Source organism: Prenolepis imparis, unplaced genomic scaffold (assembly GCF_030444845.1).
Source record: "Prenolepis imparis isolate NDT839.2.m4 unplaced genomic scaffold, iyPreImpa1.0 SCAF_7, whole genome shotgun sequence".
In the NCBI taxonomy this organism is placed as follows: Eukaryota; Metazoa; Arthropoda; class Insecta; order Hymenoptera; family Formicidae; genus Prenolepis; species Prenolepis imparis.
Window position 1 is genome coordinate 8,508,373 of NW_028141165.1, and position 26,266 is coordinate 8,534,638.

Consider the following 26,266-nt stretch of genomic DNA (forward strand, 5'->3'; position numbering starts at 1 on the left):
TTTTTATTTAACTGAAGTTTATATGTATCATTAGTAAGTCACTTTTATTCGATATCTCTTTTTAATAATTATTTTTTCAGAAACGTCAGATCAGAGTTGCATTACGTGTATATGAGATGACGTTGCATCAGATATATATATTTGATGCAATATTGCATCAATTGGCTTTTAGTTTTCATCAAGCAAAAACGTGATTATTCTATAACAGTAATTAAACATTTTTGATTGCTCGAATTAAATAATTTATCAATTGAGTAATCTTTTTTTTCTCGATGTTTTGAACCGCTAAGTATACGTGGTCTTCGATTTTGTCGCCGTGTAAAACCTCTTGCTAGAACGAAAGTTTTCCTCGGTTTTGCTCTTCTACAATACAATTGTAGCCTGTTTTTAGCTCTCGACCCGAGATCTTCGGCCCTCATCCGCTTCCCTACCCCTTCCTCAATCGATATAGATCAATGCCGTTTCAATCGAATATATTACACGTTAAATGGATCAACAAACAACAAAAAAGATGATTTGACGGGGTGGTATTTGTAAATAAAACTGTAAAAGCGATGAAACGGTGCAATCATTTCACCTTGCATCAATCGCTGCATCGGTGTAGAAATAGAATATATCGAATTTTTTTTTTTAGAAATAGTAGAACCGCCCCTTAATATATGTAAATTTCATGAATTTTTGTCCGATTATTGAATGTCTTTCAAATCAAAAATATTTAAAGCAAATATTTAAAAATACTTAACGTTCGCAAGATACCTCTATTTATCCAAAAATCATTAATCTCGAAAGTATTGGAACTGATTCCAACTGATTATCTTCTTGGATATTAAATGGTTTTACATTCTTTATTCGTATTTTGCGCGCTCGTTTTGCGGTATAAAAAAAATAATTCATTAAAATCGAGTTTTTTCAATCTCTTGAAAAATGAAGAGAAGAAACAAATATTTCCTATTTTAACGGATTGTAAATAAAGAGTATACATTCGCAGCGTTCATAAATCTTTATAAATGACAGGGCAAAGATCCTTGTGCCCATTAGACTTTGCTCAGAGGACTATACATCAGACTGTTTTTCGTCGATGAGCATACTGCATTGTGTCTCTCACAGTCTACCTTTATTACGTCTTGGAAGATGTACGAGAGACAATCTTTCTTTTTTATTTTTTTCATATTGTTATATATTACATTTTTTCTGAGATATTGTTCCTAAATCTTTTGTTCTTTCGTGATTTTTCGGAAATTCTTGTCGAAAGTTTTCTATAAAGAGAAAGTAATTCTTTCAATGGGAAAAGAGACAAAAAACTTGTCAAACAGTGCATTAATCAAAAGGTATACGAGTCTTAAGACGCACACACACAAACTGTTCGTTTTGCTACACGAAAGCATCTCTTCGAAGAAGAACGTCGACAACGATCAATCGAAACAAAGTTATCGCAGAAAGAAGTGCTGTGTACATCTCAAAGAACTTTCCTGTGCTTGTCGAAGGGATTATAATCGAGCAATCGTAAAGGTATTATTTAAAAAAAGAAATATTTTTAATAGTAATATAATAAATGAGAGAGAATTGTCACCTTTAAAAAGAATAAACATATTTGAATTTTTTTCCAGATTTACAGATTATCATCAAGTAAGTTTATCTTTTTTTTCAAATAAATAAAAGTTTGAAAACAAAATACAAAATAAAATAGATCAACTTTGTTACAAGAAAGAGGAATTTTTATTCTTTGTTTTTGTCTCAATTGTTTTTCTTTATAACTTTATACTCGGCAAAAACTCTTACTCTGTAGTAAACATATTGATCTATTGCATTCTATTTTATTACGATATATATCAATATCGATTGCAATAAGCAATTCTAACACATACAAAATTTATCTCAGTGTTTTATTCACCGCAGTTTTGCACAGTCGATGTAAATACGATTTGGAGGACACATTGCATTTTACATATTCAAGCTATCATCGCAGGCAGTCTTTCACATCAAGTTAAAACTATGGAACAACGACAAGAATCTTCTTCATTTCATAATTCTCAATGGGAGACACTTGGACAGGTAAATCTGTACATAAAATTTAGAAAAATATCTCCCTGAAATGTTATGAACGATTAAAAATATTGCCGTTTATTTCTGCTTCTGAAATTGAACTCGAAAAAGTCTTTTTCGCGGACACTGTTAATGCTCCATCTTTCAAATCTTTCGCGCGCGCGATATATCGATATCGCACTCGAACGATGAGTCGCACTTCGAGTTGCGCAATGGCCCCGGACGGCGGGTGATATCGGCGTGATGGGAGGGTGGGAGTTTCGCGTGGGCCAGCCCAAAGGTCACCTTCAGTCGGCCGAACGTCGTGGTAGCGGCGGCCGACGTCCGTCAGAGAAACATCAGCGTTGATCAGCAGCGGAGCAACATCGCCGTCGTCGCGATTGTCAGTCACGTTTTTCTCTGGTGAGTCCCTCGAGCCGCCCGTCGTCGCTCATTGATCAGTCCTTGTTTTCGAGCGTCGCCCATTGTCGCCTGTCATCTGCACGCAACTGTCAATTGATCCTTATTATACCGCGGACAGCGTCGCCTCCAAGTCGATTCGCGTCACCTTCGACCGATATTTTTCGCCCGCCTAGTCACGGATGACATTTGCTCCGAATCGATCTCCCTCGGAACGAAGGGTTGAAGAGGTGCGTTTAGGTTAACTCTAGGAACCTAGAAGAGCCTATCATCGCCGCGTTCTTGTTGCGTCTCACGGAGCGATCAGGGTCGTTCGATTTGGAGACTCTGGTTCACGTGACGTTCCGTTAATAGCACGGACTTTTAATTCGCACGAGTAATAAAATCGCCACTATCTTCCAATTTAACGATCGATTTCCTCGTCTCGCTCAAGGTTTCTGTGTCATTTAAAAAAAAAGTTATACGGAAAAAACATATCAATTATCGCCAATTATTGTTGTATTCTTCGCATGTCAAGTATGTATCAGTGTGTTTGTATATAATTGTCGCGACAATTGCATCTCTTCTTCGCGCGCGAGAAGATGCAACTGTGGTTGCATCATGCTTCATCGTTCTTCATCATTTCCTCGCAGGTGGAAATTTCCGAGAACATAAATGTCGAGATTTCCTCTCTCGGTTACGTGTTCGATCACGCGACGCGAATTTTTTCGCGGAGAGGCCGCGGAAAGTTACGAGGCTACAGATCGTTGATCGTAAATTATTGGAACATCTGGTCACGAGACGACGCGCGGAAACTTCGTAATAGGTTTTTGCGAGACTAATAGAAGTAATGTAACTGTACAGTGGTACAAAGGCCAGGCTCCGAGTTGTTGACGCTTCTTCGAATTTTTTGAAACCCGGCCAGATTTCTATTGTACACACACACACATGCCATTCAATTTTAATTTTAAATTTTAAGACGCGAAGGCTCGCGTGTCGTAACGTTAGAGAAAGATTATATATATGTAAAAAAGAGAGGCTTTTCCAAATAATAATTTTTCCGAATCGTATATTATCTCGCGTGTCTTTGTTTTCGGTAGAATTTACCTTCGAATTTAATCGAACTGTGAATATCTATATTTGCGGCCTCCGATTAAAATGTAACACGCTTTTTTCATTGCAGCTATTATTTCTTATTATTATGCAAAAGATTGGGGGAATAAACAGTATAATAAATTTCTAAAAAGATTAATTCATTGAATAATCATTTATATTTAAAAAAAAAGCATTGCAGTGTACTTCATTGTTTTCTTTTATTTACGAAATGAATTTGAAACAATGTATATATGTATATGTCTGGTTTTATTAAAATAAGGTTAAAATTTTGATGTATCGACGTAAAAATTATTCTAATAGCTGGTGAATTATCTAGCGGAAAAAAATGTTTAAGGATCACAGAGCTCAGTGTTGTTGCGCAGATGAAAATTATTCGGAAAGCGCGGGAAGTGATAGCGATGATGTTTCGGATACATATAAAAGCACTTCAGAAATGCAGAAAGTAGATGCGCAGGAAAGTTTTGTCGACTCTGTCAAAACTATGTCCATAATGAGATGCGCCACATCCAGAGATCCTTCAGAAAAATCTATCGCTGTTCAAGTATTGAAGAAGGTCGACGCTGATAGAATGAGCAGGATCAAAATGCAAAACTTAAGACTTTCTTTGATATTTCCTAAGGCAAGCTTATGCTTGTTAATTGCAATAATATATATATTTTTTTTAATTAAATATTCGTATGAAATAAATTTATTTGGAAAAATTTAATTTTGAATTTAGATGTTCTGGAGAGGTAATTTTGAATCAGTTGAATATTTACCAACTGGCTCTTCGTTTGAGATAAAATTTGACACGCTCGAAGAAGAATATGCCAGAAGTCTGCGTTTTTTACAGCTTAAGAGACAAAAAGTTATGAGACATCCTTATCTCCCTTGTTAATATTCTTTCTGTATTTGCGTCTCTGTTCATTGTAAAAGAAATGTTAATTAAGCGGGAAATAATTGTCGTGTTTCTGAGACGAAAATGGAGAACATTTAATTTCTCAATAATATTGATATTAACTTTGTGCAATTTTTTTCTCATTACAGAGTTATAAGGAATACTGCGCTGCAGTCATGGCTGAGGACGCGCCAGCTCAAAAGTTTATAAGACCTGGGAGTCATAAGGACAAAGGCATCGCCGTGTTCACCAGCGGTGGCGACTCTCAGGGTAAAACTTGATATAATCGAAAATAAATTATATTTCGAAACAAACGCAACAGTATATTCTAATTATATAAATTTTATCGTTTAGGAATGAATGCTGCTGTACGAGCCGTTGTAAGGATGGGCATTTATCTCGGGTGCAGGGTATACTTTATTAGAGAAGGCTATCAAGGTATGGTGGACGGCGGAAAGAACATCGAAGAAGCCACATGGTCGGCCGTGTCTTGCATCATCCACAGGGTACATATTGCAGAATGTTGCGTTACATCACTCGTCTATGCGTTGCATGTATTAACACGTTGCATCTTTCTTCTTCAGGGAGGCACAGTGATAGGCTCCGCCCGATGTCAAGAATTCAGAGAGCGTCCAGGTCGCCGAAAAGCCGTTAAGAACTTGGTTAATCTGGGTATAACTAATTTAGTGGTGATCGGCGGAGATGGCTCTCTCACAGGTGCCAATCTCTTCCAGGAAGAGTGGCCTGAACTTCTGAAGGAACTCGTCGCGTCTGGTAAATAGAGAAAGAATTATTTATAATGTATCATATGCGCGTATTCGAAGCTAATGTTACTTTTCACCCGTAGGAGATATAACTGCCGAGCAAAGCGAGAAGTACAAACAACTACATATTGTTGGACTAGTAGGTTCCATCGATAACGATTTCTGTGGCACGGACATGACGATTGGTACTGATTCCGCATTGCATCGTATCATTGAAAGTATAGACGCTATAGTTAGCACGGCTTACTCTCATCAGAGGACGTTTATAATGGAAGTTATGGGTCGTCATTGTGGGTAGGTGTATCTCGATTTTCTTATTGAAAGAATAATTTAATGAATATTAAATAATTTTATATATATTATTGAGCAAACATTTTAATTTCGGAGAATATAAAAAAATATCACACAGATTCACTATAGATTTCAAAGACAGATTACAGTACACAAAAATAATATTTATATATCGTTATCGCGTCACAATCGATGTAAGATATAGATAAATGGCCTACTTTCGGTTAGGTATCTGGCTATCGTGGGTGCTTTAGCTGCGGAGGCTGACTATGTTTTCTTCCCAGAATGTCCGCCTCCCGTCGATTGGCCTGAAAAATTATGTAGAAAATTGGAGCAGGCACGTCTAATAGATTTTTCGAAATTTTATATAGATTGCGTTGTTAATTTTTCACTAACTCGATCAAACATAAAGAATGATTTTTTTATGTACATGTCAGTTTTTGGGCTGCTAAGTGTTCTGAATTAATACTCGATCGTATACGACATTCTAAATAATGTATTTTCCTCTTTTGAATAATGACATAAAGAGGAATACGAACGAGAGATTTACTCACATTTTATTGACGCGCATTAATATAGAGCTAAATATATATTGCTGCATAGAGTTATACGTCTTCAACTGGTACTGAAGATGAATTAGATGACACAGAGTCTTTCAGGTACCTGACATTAGCGTCAAGTATGTCTACAGAAGCCACCTATTTCTTTATTCCCGAATCTCCGACAAGTGGTGACTGGATCGAGGAGCTTTGTCAAGCTGTGCGACAGGCACGTTTCTCAACCAGTCGTTACTTTAATATATTTATTATTCAATGTCTATCCAAAATTATACAGATATGTCGAAAAGAATCCGCCACATTTATTTTTGCACTTTGAAATGCAATATTATTTTTTTGAGATACTCGATTATAGCCAGATTACATTTTTGTACATGTAAAACTTTCTTCTTACCATTTTTTATTGCTAACACTTAGATTGCTCAAAAATTTATATTGCAAGTACATTGATTACTATGTTTATATCTTGGGCGAATATATAGTTTTACAAATTACACAAATACGTCATGATTGATTAATGACGCGTACAACATTATTTTATACGATATTTTTAAATATTGCATTGAGATAGAATTTTAGTTAGGTTTACAATATACCGTTACAGTTATCTGGCTCTGGTGACAGCTATATGTTGCGAGGCTGATTATGTTTTCATCCCAGAATGGCCACCCGAGCAGGGGTGGCCCAACAAGCTGTGCAAAAAATTATTGCAGGTTCGATAATTTATTTTTTTTTTTAATTTTTTAAGACAAGTATATTTATTTATATCTTCTGACTTTCGATCAACCTGCAAAGTTAACAGCGCATTTGCTTCCTGCAATTATACTCTTTGTTTCTTTAAACAATTTCAAGCTCTGTTATAACTATATTTTAATAGCTTACTTTTGATTCAATTTACTTCTTTTTCATGGTTATAGATTATTTTTAGTATACTTTCTTTGGGATATTTTGCACACTTTAATATAGAAGAAACAATGATATATATTATTCTGTAAAGTCAATCAAATGCATGCCGTACTAAACTTATATAACATATTTTTAATGCTATGTGTGTATATGTAGCACTATGTATTATAAAATACATTTACATAAAATGAAATATGTGAAATGGTGTTAATACAAATCAAAGAAATATGGCAAGAATTTTCAGAGTTATATGATATCTTTTTTGTATTCTTATTATTAATATATCATACACTGCATCTGCGTATTATGCTATAATCTTTAATTAGCTTCAATCTTCATTTTTTTTATAGCTTATGCTTTTACACGTATAAAAAAAAAAATCTTGATCTTCAGCATGCGCGAAGGATTTTCATTACTATACAACTTTCTTTTCAGGAAAGACTCACTGGTCAACGACTTAATATTATTATCGTGGCTGAAGGGGCTGTTGACAGAAATGGCGATCCGATTACAGCTGAAAAGGTGCATAAAGTAGTCGTAGAAAAATTACAACAGGATACAAGAATCACCGTTCTGGGCCATGTACAAAGAGGTGGCAATCCTTCAGCCTTCGATAGAGTTTTGGTAAGATTCTTCTAATTAAAAATTTCTAATATCGTCCAAAATGTCGAATAAGTGTTAATGATACACATTTTTAAATGAGATATATTTTTTCTGAAATAAATATTACGCGCGTTACAGGGATGCCGGATGGGAGCTGAAGCTGTGATGGCTTTAATGGAAGCAACACCCAACACAGAAGCGTGTGTTGTCACATTGGACGGTAATCAAGCCGTGAGATTACCGCTCATGGAATGTGTTCGTCGTACGAAAGCTGTCGCGCAAGCTATGGCCAATAAAAACTGGGATCTTGCTGTTCAACTTCGAGGAAAGTGAGTATTAAAAAACCTGCCGCATGTATTAATATGAAAAATATGAAATATATCGATAAATGTGTGTAAATCTATTTACATTTTCTTTATAGGGGTTTTGAACGCAACTTGGAAACTTACAAGACGCTGACTCGTTTGAAAGCTCCGGATTTAGATCACGATGCACTCAAGGTACGATCATTTTTCATTTATATTCTATTTATATAATTAGTTTATATTCTGATGACCCAAAAACTGTATGTGTTACGCAAGGAGTATTATAAGAAAGAGGTAGCATTTTAATATCTTAAACATTAGAGAAAGGTAGCGATATACATATATTGTAAAAAAAAAAAAAAAAAGGGTCTTTAACGTATAAAATAATAATGAAGAATAATAAGAAATAGATTATTACATATGTTATATTTGACACTGCTTCAGGAAATTAGTGGCCGCGCGTTATCGAAGGTAAATCAGTTAAGAGCCTATAAGAGTCGCAAATATATCATATATAATGCCAGTGTAAACGCAATATCCCTAACGCACCTTTTTCCTTTCCTTAGCAATACACTTTATGTGGACAAGTGAGTTAACGCACCCTCCTTTGGAGTAGAGAATGTGTACCTTATATTAGAGATATATCATTTTCCATTATTTCATGATTGCTCCTATAGGCAGACATAGCGACAGCATTATGCGCTATTTAACGTGCGCTACTTAACGTGCAACATCATATATATTAAAAGCAGTCGTTTAGTTTCCCATGCACGCTGCATGACGTATCGTGTATCGATTTTCATCTCGTTAATAAACTGTGGCTTTGTTACAGGATCATTATACAGTAGGGGTCATGCACATAGGATCACCGTCCTGCGGTATGAACGCAGCGGTTCGCTCTTTTGTGAGAAATTGTATCTATCGAGGCGATAAGGTGCGGATAAATATTGAGAAATTCACAATTCTACGTACTTTTATTGCGCTCTCAATTCTATATATATATCTCACGATATGTTGCAGGTATACGGTATCTGTGACGGAGTGTTAGGTCTCATGGCTGGTAGATTAAAATTGATGGATTGGCCTTCTGTCACCGGCTGGGTCTCGGAAGGCGGCGCGAAGCTGGGAACAAAACGTTCACCGCCTCAGGAGGATCAGTTGCCCGCAATCGCTCAAAAATTGAAAGAATTTGGAATACAGGCGCTGCTCATCATAGGTGGATTCGAGGTAACGAGAATTGCTTTGCGAACGTTGCACCGTTCAACTTGGATTCTGCTCTCAAGAGGCCAGCGTCGATAAAGCGTATATTTTATTTCCCAGGGTTATCAAACCAGTCTCACATTTTACAATGCGAGGGATAAATACGAGGAGTTCAGGATTCCTATCGCTATGATTCCCGCGACTATTAGCAACAATGTACCAGGCACCGAATTTTCATTGGGCTGTGATACAGCTTTAAATGAAATTACAGAAGTAAGTTCTGCGATATGCTTGTAGATCCGACACTCATAGAAAGAAAAAAAAAAAAGGAAATTTAATGCTCGATTATATAATATTTAATATATTGTCTTATTTTTGACAGATCTGCGATCGTATTCGACAATCGGCGCAAGGTACCAAACGCCGTGTATTTATTATTGAGACGATGGGTGGTTTTTGCGGATATCTAGCGACCGTCGCCGGTCTAGCCGGCGGTGCTGACGCGGCTTATATCTACGAAGAGAAATTCAATATTAAAGATTTGAATCACGATGTCATCACGATGGCTGCGAAGATGTCGGAGGGTGTCGAGAGGGGCCTTATTATCAGGAACGAAAACGCCAACGAGAATTACAATACGGAGTTTATGTTCAGACTTTTCAGCGAGGAAGGAAAAGGTTTATTCACTTGTAGAAGAAACATACTCGGTATGTGCTTCCTCTTTATTCCTTCCCTTTTAATCGATTTTTCAATATCGAGATGCATTTATAATACAAAAGTTAATATTTTGTTATTATTAAATATCTTTATTTAATTTAAATATCTTTCTATTTTTTTTCAGGTCACATGCAACAAGGTGGCTCGCCGACTCCCTTCGACCGTAACTTGGGAACGAAGATGGGTGCTAAAGCAGTTGAATGGTTAAGCGATCAGCTGAGAAAATGCACCGGTCCCGATGGCAAAACGGTCACTACAGCAGCTGACAGTGCGGTGATGCTTGGTATTATCAGACGCCAGTATAGATTTACGCCATTCACGGATCTTATCGAAGTTACGGATTTTGAGTACGTATTCTATTTTGCACTTTCCGATGAGTCGCTTTAATTTCTTGCGTAACGTAATAATAATAATTAAAAATTTACTATAGACATCGTATTCCGACGTATCAATGGTGGATGAAGCTGCGTCCACTGTTGAAAGTGTTGGCGAAGCACGACTCGACGTACGAGGAGGAGGGCCTTTACATAACCATTGAAGAGATGGACGAGAAGGATTCGCCTCTCGTATAATCACGAAATCAATTATTTAAAGCGCCGCGAGAGGTAATGCGGTATTGGAAATGGATATTATTAATCGTGTGGAAAATAGTAGGTGTTGATGATTAAGAGTAATCACAGTATTGTATGACATTATGATAATTTTATCGCTGCTCGACGAGAGAAACGAGAATCTTATATACATATATTTATTAGATCATGTATATCTTTGAAAAATTTGATTGTGTACATTACTTGACTCTTACTTAGTAGCGTTTGTATGCTACGTACGTTATTTATTTAAGATTTGCACGCAAAAATTTTTTGAATATAAATAATTCGGATAACTATTACAGATGTGATCGAGAGAATATAGGAACGTACTTTTTCTTTTTGTTCGGAAATTATATTTGTGTCTTGAATGTTTTCCAACTCAGGTGAGAAAGAGGTACAAAGGCAGTATCTGTGCAAAGTGTAAAGTGCAGAGGTAAGGTATACTTTAAACGTTTAAGAAGAAAATATAAAAGCGGTTGGCAACGATATGGTATTGTTACAGTATCTTATAATAATGTTAAAAAATCGCGTTGCGTAACATTGATGTATAGTATCAAAGATAAATTAGATATATATTAGATATATATAAAATTTTAGCATAGTAAAATAATAACAAAGTTCAAGTGCTAAATAACGGGAAAATTATTTTTACGAAAAATATGCAGAAACACATGACTATAAATTGGAAACTAACGACGTGCAAAATTTACATTTGATATGCTACTCGAACCTAATACATAAACAGTTTTTGCATATATATTTTAATTATTATAGATTCTCAGCAATTAAATATATTTATTAGCATATTTAACGAATAGTGATATTATTTATACAATTTTCGACGTTTTGGACATTGTGAGTTACAGACTAACAGCAAATCTTATGTTTTGATATTCCGTTTTTTGCCTGATTTTTTTTAAAAATATAATCGCGCGATATGAAACGCTTATATAATAAATATAAATTTTATTTGTAGCCTGGATCGAGAAGTAAATCAGATTTCAAAAATTTTTCAAAGAGTTTCACACAGATTAAATATTCTGAACCGTATTTGTGGTCTACTAAGATATAGGATTAAAAAAAAAGTAATGCGATATTTTGCGTCGATGAAAGTGTTTATCCTTCGGTTTAGCGTTACTCGCGAAGCTATAAAAAGCTATTGGAGAATATACCTGTCTACCTCAAAACATAATTTTGCAACGGTGAACAAACGACTCGCAGGAGAGAAATTGATCCGAGTCGCGCGTTAAAGTGTTGCACGTAACGTTAAAAGAAAAAATTTTTCTAAAATTTAAGGTTTGTGTGACCACAAAGGTATTTAGATTTAATTCTTTTTCTCTTTCTCTCTGTCTGTCTGTCTCTCTCTCTTTCTCTTTCTCTCTCTCTATACTCGTATATTTATCTTTCGAGAGAATCGTGCAAGTATTAATCTCGTAATTGTTTTTTTTTTCGGCGTATAATGTAGTCACTACACGTGTTCCAGACTCTAGAATCAGATAACTGCATTTTCTGGTGCAACCGCTGAAAATTATGTCTTGTGCAAACTCTTCTATACATATTCGTGAATTTTACTTAAGCGTCGAGATAAAAAAATTGCCGACTCGCGTTATTTTAACGAAAAATACGCGAAACAAGAATTATGCGAAAAAAAAGAAAAAAAAAACTTGTGCGTGATATCTGCGTATGTCAGATAATCTTCTCAACTCGTGATATTCACGTGGATATATTCGCGTCAGAATTGCGGAGCAAATGTAACGATTTTCATTACGGAGATGCTGCTTAGCACTCGCAATGCGACATGATATAATACATGATATAATTTAAGACTTGGCTTTAGTAGATATTGTATTTGATGCATAAAAAAAAATGTTTGTGCCGCATAAAAAAATGAATAAAACTTTGAAAGTACAATGATACGCGCAATGATATGCGTTTTATGATTTATTAGAGCTAGAATACTAATGTATAGATATATATAAAATATGTATATGTAAAAGAAATTATATATTCGACAGATCGCGTTTGTTGCAAGTCGTTACAGAGTATGTATATGATCTATTACTAGCGTACGATAGATATAAAATAGTATACTTGTTGAAAGGCAACTTGAATAATATCATTAATACGGCACCTGTTTAAACGCACGTAGGAAATTCTCATTTATTTAATATATTCTATCAAGAGAGGCTAAACTTATTAAACTAACGAGAAGGGAAAATATGCGAAAGCCCTCGTTAATTATCTGTGCATAAAATTGTATTTTTATTATTATCTGCGCATCGATACAGATTATGCATATTTTCTGTATCTCATCTTGATAGATACTTTTATTTTAGGACGATTATTTGACAATCGAATATATATTTCAATAGTTTTTAAACATTTTTTTGTGTTTTATTAATATATAAATAATATCGAATCATATACGCGCAAGATATATCTGATTAGAATTAATCGATATTCAAATTAGATATATATGTCGAATTTCTGCTAGCACATACAAATAAAAATCACGTTGATATTTAATATCATATTTGATATTCGAATATGTGAGATATTTAATTCGCACTCGTGTATCGGTCAAGATATATATGTACATAGAATTACCGAGCTGCTCTATACATTTCATTCTACGTAGAGTTGTGTAAACAGAAATGTACAAATAGTGTATTTGCATATATAATGTCAAGCTGTTAGCTGCCCGTCACGTAGCCCCAATAAGGGTGTATAAGAGAAATGAGAGAGATATATTATTTTTTAAGATCTCAGAGATATATATTATATTTTCGACTCATTGTTGATCAATGAATTTACTCCTCTATCCACAGCATACGTATGTATAGTATTATATACATATATAGTTACTGTAATATATAGAGATATTTATTTTTCTCTCTTTTTTTCTCTCCCCGAGACGTTGAATTATCGCGACACATTATCACATATATATTGCATATTCTGCGAGACGCGGTGCGTATGAAGAAATATATCTGTATTTGCCGCAACAATTCTTCGATCGTTGCGATGAATATTGTAAATTTAGGAAAAACACGACTACGTATTACAAACACACACGATGTTGTATCCATGTCGTGAAATAAACTATATCTTCTAAATATTTGGCTCATATCTCCCCAAACATTACATACATAGAATATATTTTTCAAATCTCTTGATATGATATTTCAATACTACGCAATCTATCCAACAGTTTTTGCTAAAAAAAAGTAATTTTTTCGATCGTGATAATTAAAATTTTTTCCAAACATTTCTTGATCTAATTTCTTAGGCAAATCTAATTACATTCTCGAGTATTATAATATGCGAATCTATAAAAATTGTCTACGATATAAAACTATATTTAATATTTTAAATATTTTCTATATTTCGTTATACTATTTTTACTATTTCAATAAATAAATAAACAATAGGGATATAAATATTTTTTTATTCTAAATATTTCTATTTTAATACAAGCAAGTGTAATACCAATAATTAACCAAATCTAGAAAAAAAGTTTAATCGATGTTTGAAGTTACATAAAATACGTGCATAATTAATCCTTAATGAAATCAAAATTGAAATATTATGTATAAACGCATCAATCATACATATTTAATATAATACATATTATAGAGAGAAAATTATGCAAATAAATTATGCAAATGTGTTTGAAAAATGGAACTTATCTTGAACATTTCTATCAAACTTTTGCACGACTAAAAATTCATATATATATATATATATATATATATATATATATATATTTATACATTTCACATTTCCTGTTTATTATATTCTTTGTATAATTCAATCTTTAATTTTGATCTAATACGCACTATATGTAATTTCGCTGAGAAATTCTTGCCTAAAAAAGTAAGCTAGAAAAATGACATAGAACATTTAAAACATGCAGATTTATGCTTTCGGCTTATATATATCTTTTGGACACAATTTTCCTTCCCGACTTTAATTTTCATTAATATACGCAATAATCCGAGGATTTCTTCCAATTCAAATTCGCGCAAGGTACGCTGGGTCATAATACGTCATACGTCGCGCTAGAAGTCAAGCGAGCGACTAAATCGGAATTGTCATCCGTCATTCCTATGTTTCTCTCACAAAAAATCTGTCCGTCTCGCGTTGCAAGTTTAAATATTTATTCATTGACAACTAAACGCATTTCTCCTATTTTGGCTAAGGAAATGAATAATTTCCGGGGCAAGATACCATGGTGAATTTGACTGGCGCGGTGCCAACAGGTTAGAGGACGCGAGCGCCACATCGCTTGACGTAAGCCGCCGCGCGCGTGACGTTTCCACGGCGAGGCGGCGTGGCCCGGTTTTCGCGGCGAAGCCGACTCTACTCTCCAAGGTACGTTCTGTCGTGCCGCGTTCGCCGTTCAGTGAATACACGCGCCAAGATGGTCGCGGTGAAGGGACGCAAGAGCTCGAACAAGAATCCGCCTATTCTCAGCCATGAGTTTGTCATACAAAACCATGCGGACATCGTCTCCTGCGTGGCTATGGTCTTCGTGATCGGCTTGATGGTGCAGGTCGGTCTCTGACACATCTGTCAGTTTTCCACTCGATGTTTGCGTTATCACTCTCATTCGCTCGAGTGACACGATTTGGAAAATAAAACTACTCGCACGAATCGTTCACGTTCGAGCTAAGTTTCTCTCTGTATCTTGCGTAGAAAAATTTGGGGAAATTTGAGAAATAGGATGACCATATGTTACAGATTGTTAGTGTTAATTGGGACTGTCAGACTCTAGCATACATCTCTGTTTATAATGTTTGTCAAGATGTTTTGTGGTTCTAAGTAGTATTCTAATTTATCCGTCTCTAAAGACTATTGTAAATATATATTAATCGTGACATATATTTGTATAGATAAAGATTACTTAAATTTATATATTGTACTGTTAATAGAGAGAAAGTTACTCTGAAGATCTATATCTTGGAAAAATAATCATTGACATATGTTTTATCAGAATGACTTATCTTTACAACTGTACTTTTGTTTCTATTATTTTTCTTATATCAATGAATTTATCTAACATGATTATTTTCCTTCAGGTCACTTCGCCATGGGCATATATGTTTATCGCTGTCCACCATAATGTGACAAACACCACTGAAGATCCAACAGCAATGATAAAATACACTACAGGATGGAAAGACACCTGTGCAGTATTCTTTTACTTCTTGATAACCATTATAATGCATGCTGTGCTTCAGGAATATATATTCGATGTAAGTATATTTGTCGAATATGAAATATACTGATTATAAAAATATATTTGAGCCTTAACATATATTTAAGTTTGTTACTAAAAAATTAATTTTCTTTTGCAGAAACTTTCCAAACGTCTCCATCTCAGCAAAGTCAAACTCTCTAAGTTTAACGAGTCTAGCCAATTAATAGTGTTTTATACATTATCAGCATTATGGGCTATTGATATTATCATTAGGTAATATAGATTTTAGTTATAAAGAGAAATATTTGTCTTTTGTAATTTATAATTTTTAATAACAATTATTTTTAATATCAAAATGATAACTAAGGTTTTTCTTTTAGAGAGAATATGCTTTTAAATATATGGGCATTGTGGGAAAAATATCCGGCGCCAATGTCTTTCTCTTTGAAATTATTCTTTATCGGCCAGCTTGCCTATTGGTTACACTGTTATCCCGAGCTCTACTTTCAACGAGTCAAGAAAGAGGACATTCCACAACGCATTCTCCATGCAACCATCGGATTACTCTTCACATCTGCAGCTTATTTCTTTAAGTAATTATCAGTTAATGTCCTACGCATACTTTTCCCAAATTTTTTTTTGCAAGTTTGTAATAAATATGTATATTTTGCAGCTTCCAACAATTAGCAGTAATCTTGTTGACTCTCCATTATGTGGCAGATGCCTCGTTACATGGAGCCAGACTGGTTCACTTTATTAGTCAAAAAGAGAAAAGAACGAAATGTAAGTTGCTTTTGTCAACAGTTGAGCTATTGTGTTTTTTATAGTGTGAACTCTTTGAATACATTTCTATGATGTTTGCAGTATCATTCCTCGTCGCTAATTCGACGTATATGTTCGCGCGTCTCGCGACCATCGTGCTTACGGTTGTGGTGTTTCTATATGGTTTGAGAAAACTGGAGTTTAATTTCGACTACGACACCGGCAATTTCAATACTCCAGCCCTGCAATTCTCGGCGGTATCTGTTATTTCACTCTTCCAAAGTTACCTCCTGTACTACTTCATCGCGAAGCAAATTAAACGCACGCGCGAAAACGCCGCGCCTGTTGTCGTTAAAACCAAGCCGAAACAAAAGCTGAGAAAGCGAGAAGGTGAGAGTGGATTTGTTTTATTCAATTTAAATCTTTATTATTGATTTCTTTATTAAGACTTTATTATTAGTTTTATCTGTGTGTGGAATGTCAATATTTATTTTATGAAACTAAAATATACATATGTATTTACAGGCAAGAAATCCGCTTTGTCCGAAGATGACGATCTCCCAGAGGTAGATCAGGCGACGAAGAAGAACCTAAGAAATCGTCCCTCAGCCAAAGTAAAATAGGAGGATTAATAAATTAGAGGAGTCATTGATAAGGCTGATTGGATATTCAATTTTAATCATTTGTATGTCATGAATATGTCAGAATGTTTGACTAGAATGTACGAAAATGCAATCGTGTCTCGTAATACAGAAATGTGAAGCTTCCATAGTGCTACCGATACAAAATCATGTCACGCAGAGTGCAGAGATATACGATACTCTAGGCTCTAGGCTTTGTACTCGATAAATGTATAAACGTGATAAATTTTAAATATTTTATAAAAGAAATTAAGTGTACGTGGTACTATGACAAGCGGATATTTTTTTTACCCGTAAGTAATCATTTTATGATTTTTTTCGTTTTTATATAAATTGCAGATAAATGTTACATTCACATAGAATTGTAGAATATTGATGTGCATTTTGATTTGTTGTATTTTTATGCGCCTATTTTTTAAGTACATTAATGCATATTATTTATAAACTAATTAAGACAAATTTTTACAATTTTATCTCTGTTATTTAAAATTCTTGATAGATTTTCTTTGTGCATTACTTTTTTGGTGAGCTTAGAGTTGATCGATTATAGAATAGACCTGTCCAAGTTTTTACTTTCAAGCTTTCCTCTTTTTCATCTTGTCGAGTGAGACGAAGAAGAAACAAAACAAATACTGAACTCCATCTAGACGATAAACTTGGACTGGCCTTGCTTGCTTGTCCTGGTTTATTTCTAAAGTAAAACAAGTAGTTCGAATAGATGTAAATTTATTATACTAGTAATAATAAGTTACAAGAAGGAAATACATAGATATATTGCACGAAATAATGTTCTGGACCACACATAAGTCTTATATAAGAATCATGTCATAGAAATATACATATCCTATTATGGAATTATATTGTTACATTTAAATACAAGTTTTACCGACTATTTTTTAATACATATATACCAATAAAAAAAATCTCGTTATTTTAGTATTGCATGTGTGCTTGATGAAAGATTATATTTTCTTTAAAATTACAAATTACAAAAAAAGAAATGAAAATTGTAAGAAAAAAATAAACAAATAGCTTTTGAAAAAATATTTCCATTCACATACCTTAATAAGCATTTAGTTAAAATACAGTGGAATCTTCGTATTATTAACTGTAATGAATTGTGCAATAAGATTTCAGCGCAGTAGTCAATCAATTTGTCATTATTCATAATTTATATCTATAGAAAAATGGTATACATGATAAATATTTTGAAATTTACTATCTTGTGTTAAATAATTGTATTAATTTATTAAAAATTAAATGTATATACCTTTAAAATAATGACTAATATAAATGTACTTATATTATTAACAATGTGCTAATGAGATAAATTTCTAAACATCGATAAGTTTACATTATAAATATACATTATCAATTCATGACATGTAGAATAAATAAATTAGAGTAAATTTAAATAAAGTAAAAATTGTGTAACTTTAAGAACACATGAATAATAATTTGTGATATTTTGTAATAAGAATCTAATAAAGAAAAAGTAAAACTATATACTAAGGTGTGACACCAAAAGATATATAATTACATTGTAATCTACTTTATTTTTAAAAACATCTGTTTTCTTTACATCACAATTAATTTATCTCATTATTCTGTACATAAAAATTATTGTAAAATTATCAAAAAATGAATATTATATAAAATATTCCATCAGTTCATATCAAATATGTTAGACTAAAATATAACATAGGTCTTGTCATTTAATTTTTGCGTTTATCTTATTGTTAATTAAAATTATTGAATTTTTCAATAACGATTTTAATTTTGTATATATATACGCTTGATGATAGTTATTGACTTTTTAATATCATAGAAAAATATTCCATTCACAAAAATTTGAAATTATTTTTATAACCAGATATAATTTTCATTCATCAAATTATTGTTATATATTGCTATAATTTTAATTCATTCAATTATCATTATATTAGATTGGAGCGTAATTTAGTATTTATATCTATAGTTTATTGAAAATTATTATATTATATCAGAAAGGACAAAATAATAAATAATTCCTTTTTTATGACGTTTGATTTTTATCGCAATTTTTCTTAAGAGAGATAATTAGTTTTCGAAATTTTTATATTGAATGGAATATTTTTTAATTTTATAATAGTAAAACTGCGTACTTTCTCTCTCTTTCTCTCTCTCTCTCTCTCTCTCTCTCTCTCTCTCTCTCTCTCTCTCTCTCTCTCTCTCTCTCTCTCTCTCTCTCTCTCTCTTATCAATCCGCGAATCCGCGCGTTTTGCGGCGCGCGGAACAGCGGAACGCGGAATCGCACATATATACGCACACACATACAGTCGCGACTGTGCGCGACGACGCGACGGTGTAGTTGTAGCAGTCAGTGCGGTAGCCGTCGTAGTCGCGGTAGAGAATATGGAAAGATGTATCTGAAGCGCACGTCCAAGTTGCTGGATCTGTCGTCGCGGGCCACCGCGGACGTGCATCTGCGCGACCTCATGTGCCCGGTCTGCCGCGGGATATTAATCGAGCCAGTGACGCTGCCGTGCACACATAACCTCTGCCTGCGCTGTCTCAAGGGTACGTTCGAGCACAATAGCCTGAGCTGTCCGCTGTGCCGGGTACGAGTGGGCTCGTGGCTCCGTAACGCGACCAAGTCGGAGACCCTGGTGAACCACGGCCTCTGGGAGCTCATCAGGACCAAGTTCCCGAAGGAGGTCGAGAACAAGCATAATGGCGAGGAGGGGGATCTCAGCTTGGACGCTGGTGAGTGACGCACACGCTTATACACGCACACATATGTGCGCGTCGCGAGCAATAAACAAACGTAACATAACCTACATGTATGTTATTTGTATGTATTTTTTACATCAATACTCGGTATATTCTCTTCTGCGAGATAATTCGCATGGATTATGTAATCTCTTGATGTTTTCGGCTATTATTGCATCTGTACGTGTTACTTTCTTCACATTTTTAATCTTGGTTTGTTTAATTTAAATATTAATAAGCGTTGACGACTTAATTATCCCTTAATTATTTATTGCTTGAGTGTAGAATGATTATAATTGCAAGATAAGTTATAAAGGGAGAGCATTTTTCTTTAACGCAGATTATGCAACAAAAAGGATACTCAGCGCAGCTGGAGAGATACACAGGGAATATGAGGCGCAACTTCAAATGGCCGAGGAAGAGATGCGTCGCCGAAGACAAGCCGAACAGATAGCCAGCGAGGCGTTGATACAGAAGATTCAGGTGGAGGAGCATCAGCTGTTGTTGGCTCAACTGGCGCAGGATCAATTGCTAGCCAAGACCTTGGCGAAGCAGCAGGTTGTGAAGAAGCACAAGGAAGCTGCAAAGTGTTACAATCAGTGTTTAAACGCGTCGAGTTACGTTCTTGACGCGTCCAGATTTAACGCTAAGACTACACTTGTAAATAATGTCGAAACGCCACAAACCGAAGCCGCACACTTGGAAGGCAGGCAAATGATGAGTCTTCCCGAGACTGTCAGCGACAGTTTGAAGCCGAGACAAACGAGTGCGGCACTTTTATCTAAAATCGAGACAATATGTTCCAGTGTATATGGCCCTAATGAGGCGAACGCACCCAGTATGCATAAAGTTTCAGTTAAATATTGTTGTCAGAAACAAATACCAGTGTATAACACTGTCACAAAGACGTTAAAACATCAGACAGTGTCCAAATTCACCCAACCTTGCACCTCGAATTATTCCATGGATCCTGGATGCTCCACGTCCAAAGCTTACATGATGGAAACTAAGGAAGAGTTGCGGGTACCGAGCGATGTGGTGAACAGCAAAAAGAAGAGTTTAGGAATAGAGGTGTGTATGACGCTGGCCGATGACGACGAAAGGATAGGGAGTGCCGAGAGTTCGGGCAGTCACGACAGTATAAACCAGGAGATTCATCATTTCAAGCCCATCAAGACGGTGCCGAGGACGAAATTAAAAATTTCTTCAGGTATATATCTGTAAGAAAAAATGAAAGAGAGAGAAATTATAATACTTATCTTATTTTAATGTAATAAATTTTTATATAGAAAATATCTAGTTTAATAATAGATAATAGATAATATTTATACATATTTTGTATTTATATTTTGCTCCCAGATGGAAGACAGATAGATCCGAAATTGATTAGAGTGGTCCCAGTTTTAAAGAAAGTGTCTAATGCAGTGCCAAAAGCTCCATCGCCGACGCACATGAAACGTATAATTGGATGCTCATGGAGCGCCTTCAGAGGTAAATTGCACGCGTTATTTATGCGCCTGTATAATTACTTAATTAAGACTATGCAGATACAGATTTTTTAATTTTACCGTTTAACAATTATATTACAGGTAGGATAAGACAGGACGCGAAAGAGAAGCAAATTGCGCACAATCTAGAGGATACGAGAACGTCGCTCGATCAGCAGCCGTCGACGTCCCTCGATTATTCTCAAACGGTTTTGAATAAATCGACGACGAAACCTCAGACAAATGACGTTATCCGCCGACTCGATTTTGTGCCCGAATCGTCATTCGACAGTAATAAAAATTATACGAAGGACGCAAACAAGATAGTTAATGGCCTTAAAACGAGCAAGAAGTCGTCGTCGGACGATGAATCGGATGCAAGAAAAACTCGTAAGTCTTGGAGGACGCGCGTGAGAAATGGTATGATAGTGAAAGCCAAGCGGAATAGAAATCTGCGGAGTAATAAGAGGGCAACTGGACTCACGTTGAACGTGATAGACGAGGAAGAGGACGAGCCGACGGATTCATTCGGCAAAATAAGTCCGCAAAACGACGAGCAGAACGACGATCGCGATGTAGCGGTGGAAAATATAGCGGAGCGGATTAAAAGAAGGAAAGAAAATATGGAGAAAGAAACGTCGAAGCAAGACATTGAATCCAGTACGTCTAAACGAAGCAGAGCACCAACGAGAAAGAAAGCATTGTCCGAAAGGGGGGACGAGAGTCCCTCGACGGATCACGTCTCGACGTTGGAAGAGAACGCGGAAGTCGATGTCGGACACTCCGAGCCGAGGAGAACGAAGCGGAGAAAAATCAGCAGGACTTCCCAGAGCAATACGGAGGATCCGGAGAGGAACGAGGAACTTTCTTCAGACGCCAGCGCTAAAGTGAATCTGAGGAAGTCCGCGCGAAACTTGACGAAGACCTCCAAGACGGACGATCCCGTATCGGACGGGTCGCGCAACAAGAGTAACAGTAGGTTTAACTACGACTCGCCACCGGAGTCTTCCGACGAGACGGAGGAGTGCGTACCGGAGAGCAACCACATCGTCGAACTCTGCGTCGACAGCGAGCTGCCCTCCGACAAGGAAGCGATCGAGGAACAACAACGGATCGAACGATTGCTGCTGCAGGAGCGAGAGGACTTCGAAATCGCGCGCCGTTTGCAGGCGCAGTTCGACGAGATGGAGCGAATAGCCGGGCGTCCTAGACGTACGAGGAAGACTACCGAGAGCGAGAGAAGCGTCGTCGAGACGACCAACGCGACGGGGACGGTCTTTAAGACGAACGACGAACGAAAATCGAGCGCAGTGAGTGCCGCGGTTAAGAGGAAACGCGGCCGGCCGCCGAAACGCGTGAAAATCGCGGTCGAAGACGAGACGCGCGCGCGATAATCCTCCTCCGCGCACGGCTGGATGTTCCTATAAGCCATATATTGAAGGAAAACTGGAGTTCGATTGAAAACTATTTGCGACTTTGTATAGTGTCTTACGTATTTTTAACGAGAGATCGTTTTTGCGTCGTGTCGAATGCGTACCTGGATAACATTTTGCGAGAGTATAAATGCGCAGCGTATAAATGCGAATCTTTAGATTGTTACAATGTTGTGTTTTTCGGTGTCCACTCTACGGAACGTTTAATGCGCGCCTACGTGCCGTTTTTGGTTCCTAATGTAACTTCGATCGTGCACGTTTTTTAAAATAGCGAAAACGCGACTTATGCAATACGTTTCCCGGAAGAACTGACCGAAATTTTCAACGAGATTTGTTCGATAGAATTCTTGTGTCAAAAGGAATTCTTTTAAGATTGTAAAGAGAGCTTTCGGGACGCTCCTCGTATCTATTTTTATTACTCCTCTTGACGAAATGAAATACCGCGCTACAATCAAAACGAAGAATGACAATATTTGCGAACGAGACATTGTTAAATTGCGCGACGAACGTGAAGAAGGATGGGAAATGCACATGTCCGTAATTTCGACGACGATAAGAGAGATGCATGCGAGATTGAAAAAAAAAGTGTAATTTTATATACAGCGATTACAATTATTTTTTAAGAGAGCTTGTCCATTTAGGCTTAAGTCGCTAACTCGTTGCAGCAGTCCATAACAATTGTTAGATGTACGCAAGTTAATTATAGCTTCTCTTTTCTTGAAAGTTCGATTATACGCGCCGACAGCTGGATCTTTTGGTAATTTTCTTCGCCTTCAGCAGAAAATAATCGCCAAATCACGGAGTGACAATCGCTCGATTTTATACTTTGTTACGCGGTTTATAATAAAAACTTTCTATCGGGAGTTGCTTTATCGCGAGATAATACGTATTTATATTTCTATGTCTGTCGTTCCCGTGGACATAAATTACTACCAGTTATAAAGTTAAGTGAAATTCGACCGAATCCACGTTTTTTTTTTTCAAACATGGAACGAGGAGAACGAGAGGAATCACGTTAACTTCAGTTATCCTTAGCTAACGTTCACGCAAACTATTCTAATGTATAATATTTGTTACATGACATTTGTATATCGATATTATAATCAAGAAAGACAGATTCTTTAGCGAATATAATTATTGTATAGCGTTAAAAAGAGGAATTATATGTTTGACAAGATGCGCTTGATATCGCAATTGCTACTGTCAGCTTTGACGGCCTTGATTAACATACCGCAATTATCGAATAAATTGTTATATATTAAGCGTTATATTAAGAGATTTATATATGTAAGTTCCGCGCGCGGACAGAGATTTTGCGTCGAAACTTGTAACGGACGCAGAGTTGATTATCGAGAAATACAGTTCCTTCAACGGAGTTCCGTTTCCGATAGGCTAGAACTCTCTCTCGCCCGTATATTCGCGCCCCCTAATTATATATATATATTAATTATATATATTATATAAAATATATATAATAATATATATATATTTTACGTGCATGTACATACGTTTTTTTAACGATTGGCTGATAAATTCGCGAGTCCTCGTTTTTTCGCGCTCCTGCTATTTTGTGATACGCAATATTTTACATCCGAAAATCGTCCTAGCCTTTATCTCGATGCTGTTAATTTTACGCAGCAGAATTTTACTCGCACTCTCTCGTAAGAGTATTTCCGACAACCGTGATTTAACGCATATATTCTGGGGCGCGCGATGAGCTTCATTTCTTTCATCGATGATCGTTATTACACATATATTAGTTTCATTTCCAAAATTATGTCTATGAGATTCTTCGAACGATAATAATCGGGGCACGGCTTATTACATACATCGTGACTCAATTCAGATAAGCAGATTCTTTTACAACTTAATTATATTATTGTTACATATATATTATCCCGAACATATAAATCAAGAATGTACTCGTTGAGCCAGCAAAATAACGAGGAATGTATCGTAGCCATAATTTTTTCATTTAATTGTCGTGATAAAAGAGACATTCTTTACTAAACTATGATTTTATTAAATCATAATAGAGATTTCTTACAATAGAGAGAAGACAAGACAAGAGCGTAGATGATACGAGGAGGCTATTCGGATACTCGCCCTAGCTATCTAAGACTTTGAAAAAAATCGAAACAATTTTAATTAGCTAGAACATCTTTTTTTCCCCTAGAGCAATTATAGAAAAAATAAAAAGAGACGATGGGTCTTTAATTTCGTGTGCTGCTTTATGACAAATCCGCGCGGAGCTTGCGAAATTCGAAGAGGCTTCCGAAAGTTTCCTCGTTAGTGCGGAATAAGCGGGGAGCAACAAAGGAAACGCATAAAACGATTGCGGTGGGAGAGGATGCGTTTTTATCGCTCTCACCCTATCCTCTTCCATATTTTTTTCCTATTCGTGATTTTATTTAATTGGATAATATGTGTATGTTCGTGTTGTTAAAAGGAAAATGTGCACGAAACGTTATTCGTTATATTCTTTGCCTGCCGCAGAAAAAAATAGTCTCAATTTTTTTTTCCTCTATATAAATTTTAAGTATAAAAATGCAGCGTATTTTGCATGAAAATACGTTTAACAAGTAACGTGTATAATACATATATATAATATATGAATAATCGCGGGAAGGAGATTGATATAGTAACGCCGGTGGATATCGTTACGGAATCACAGGACTATATTATAAATACTAATCTAATCGAGAATATATAATGTAAAGAAAAAAAGTGTATATGGAATTTATGTATGGAATTAAAAAACATATAGAGAATGTATAGAGAAGATATTTAGTTATAGAGAAAGAGCGACTACAGGATAGTGTGGAATATTATTACCTATTGATAACGAAAGTAGAGAGCATCGAGAGATTAAAACAAGCGTATTCTATAACTCCGAACGAAACGGGGACACTCATTATGGATTTTTAGGAAGAGTCATTTTTATATTACGCTACACACATATACATATATGGTTTAGCGATAGAAGATGTAGCAAGAGTAACGGGAAGCTTTCGCAAAATTGCAGGTGCACTATCCGTTTTTCTTGATACGTTTTATATGTGAAAAACGAATAAATGACTGTAATTATTCTAAGAGTTATTATTTCTCTTTCCTTCTCTCTCTCTTTTATGTACATTTGCGAAATATCGAAAGATCTTTCACTTCTGTATGGAAAAACTAATGAAGAATATTATCAATTTCGATTTATCATCAAGCCTTCTAAAGCAGTAATATTTTTTGTTAAATAATCAAATTATATAAGTGCAATAAGGATGTAAATATGATATATTAAAAATGTTTCCTTTTTAAATGAAAATTTATTATAAAATGACAAGAGAGTTAATAATTTTTTGAATTATCGTTAATAATTTTTACAAAGGGGAAAAAATGGAAAAGGATCTTTTTCCGTTAATATTATTTTTGCAACAATTAAAGGTATATAATATGATTCGAGTTTCTGCGAAAATTATGATATATATACATAAATTTTCACTTGTCTACTATGCGTATATTATATCAAAAAATTTGTAGGCTAGTATGCTGATGGTACCATCATAATCTGCTACCAATACACTATTGAAATATATATACGATTAATTTTTGGCTCGTATTAAAATATTGAAAATTAAAACTTTTAA

General features: G+C 35.3%; 3 protein-coding genes across 9 annotated transcripts; all 3 read left to right on the plus strand.

Moving 5' to 3' along the window:
* Positions 1-1,208: 1,208 nt before the first annotated feature.
* Pfk (ATP-dependent 6-phosphofructokinase) lies at positions 1,209-13,466 on the plus strand. Of its 7 annotated transcripts, none has more exons than XM_083042567.1 (19): positions 1,209-1,509; positions 1,608-1,626; positions 1,880-2,052; positions 4,564-4,684; positions 4,769-4,920; positions 4,999-5,188; positions 5,262-5,472; positions 5,698-5,806; positions 7,368-7,556; positions 7,674-7,864; positions 7,957-8,035; positions 8,285-8,311; positions 8,407-8,427; positions 8,673-8,774; positions 8,861-9,067; positions 9,161-9,313; positions 9,423-9,747; positions 9,882-10,104; positions 10,188-13,466. In XM_083042567.1, exons 1-19 carry the CDS (start codon positions 1,282-1,284, stop codon positions 10,327-10,329), a joined length of 2,862 nt encoding a protein of 953 aa, XP_082898693.1. In that variant the 5' UTR covers positions 1,209-1,281; the 3' UTR covers positions 10,330-13,466. The 7 variants fall into 7 exon arrangements, with proteins under 7 accessions (XP_082898693.1, XP_082898692.1, XP_082898696.1 ...); XM_083042566.1 differs by lacking the exon at positions 5,698-5,806 and adding an exon at positions 6,631-6,739 and having other exon boundaries at positions 1,210-1,509; XM_083042571.1 differs by lacking the exon at positions 5,698-5,806 and adding an exon at positions 6,631-6,739 and having other exon boundaries at positions 1,409-1,509; positions 1,897-2,052.
* Positions 13,467-14,635: 1,169 nt separating this feature from the next.
* Positions 14,636-17,835, plus strand: Tram (translocating chain-associated membrane protein 1). The gene is made up of 7 exons (XM_083042329.1): positions 14,636-14,905; positions 15,432-15,608; positions 15,711-15,826; positions 15,934-16,146; positions 16,227-16,336; positions 16,418-16,705; positions 16,841-17,835. Exons 1-7 carry the CDS (start codon positions 14,774-14,776, stop codon positions 16,936-16,938), a joined length of 1,134 nt encoding a protein of 377 aa, XP_082898455.1. The 5' UTR covers positions 14,636-14,773; the 3' UTR covers positions 16,939-17,835.
* A 1,459-nt stretch (positions 17,836-19,294) lies between these two features.
* Positions 19,295-25,716, plus strand: LOC145938438 (uncharacterized). Its single transcript, XM_083042080.1, has 4 exons — positions 19,295-19,702; positions 20,049-20,918; positions 21,068-21,199; positions 21,298-25,716. The coding sequence occupies exons 1-4, from the start codon at positions 19,360-19,362 to the stop codon at positions 22,587-22,589; spliced, it is 2,637 nt and encodes an 878-aa protein (XP_082898206.1). The 5' UTR covers positions 19,295-19,359; the 3' UTR covers positions 22,590-25,716.
* The last annotated feature ends 550 nt before the right edge of the window (positions 25,717-26,266 follow it).

Bases quoted from the DNA above. Each gene is read 5' to 3' on its own strand.
- LOC145938438 (XM_083042080.1), top strand. From the start codon at position 19,360: ATGTATCTGAAGCGCACGTCCAAGTTGCTGGATCTGTCGTCGCGGGCC. The intron at 19,703-20,048 runs GTGAGTGACGCA...TCTTTAACGCAG, and splicing joins GGATCTCAGCTTGGACGCTG to ATTATGCAACAAAAAGGATA. The intron at 20,919-21,067 runs GTATATATCTGT...TTTTGCTCCCAG, and splicing joins GAAATTAAAAATTTCTTCAG to ATGGAAGACAGATAGATCCG.
- Tram (XM_083042329.1), top strand. From the start codon at position 14,774: ATGGTCGCGGTGAAGGGACGCAAGAGCTCGAACAAGAATCCGCCTATT. The intron at 16,147-16,226 runs GTAATTATCAGT...TATATTTTGCAG, and splicing joins TCTGCAGCTTATTTCTTTAA to CTTCCAACAATTAGCAGTAA. The intron at 16,337-16,417 runs GTAAGTTGCTTT...TGATGTTTGCAG, and splicing joins AAAAGAGAAAAGAACGAAAT to TATCATTCCTCGTCGCTAAT.
- Pfk (XM_083042567.1), top strand. From the start codon at position 1,282: ATGGGAAAAGAGACAAAAAACTTGTCAAACAGTGCATTAATCAAAAGG. The intron at 7,557-7,673 runs GTAAGATTCTTC...CGCGCGTTACAG, and splicing joins CAGCCTTCGATAGAGTTTTG to GGATGCCGGATGGGAGCTGA. The intron at 9,314-9,422 runs GTAAGTTCTGCG...TATTTTTGACAG, and splicing joins CTTTAAATGAAATTACAGAA to ATCTGCGATCGTATTCGACA.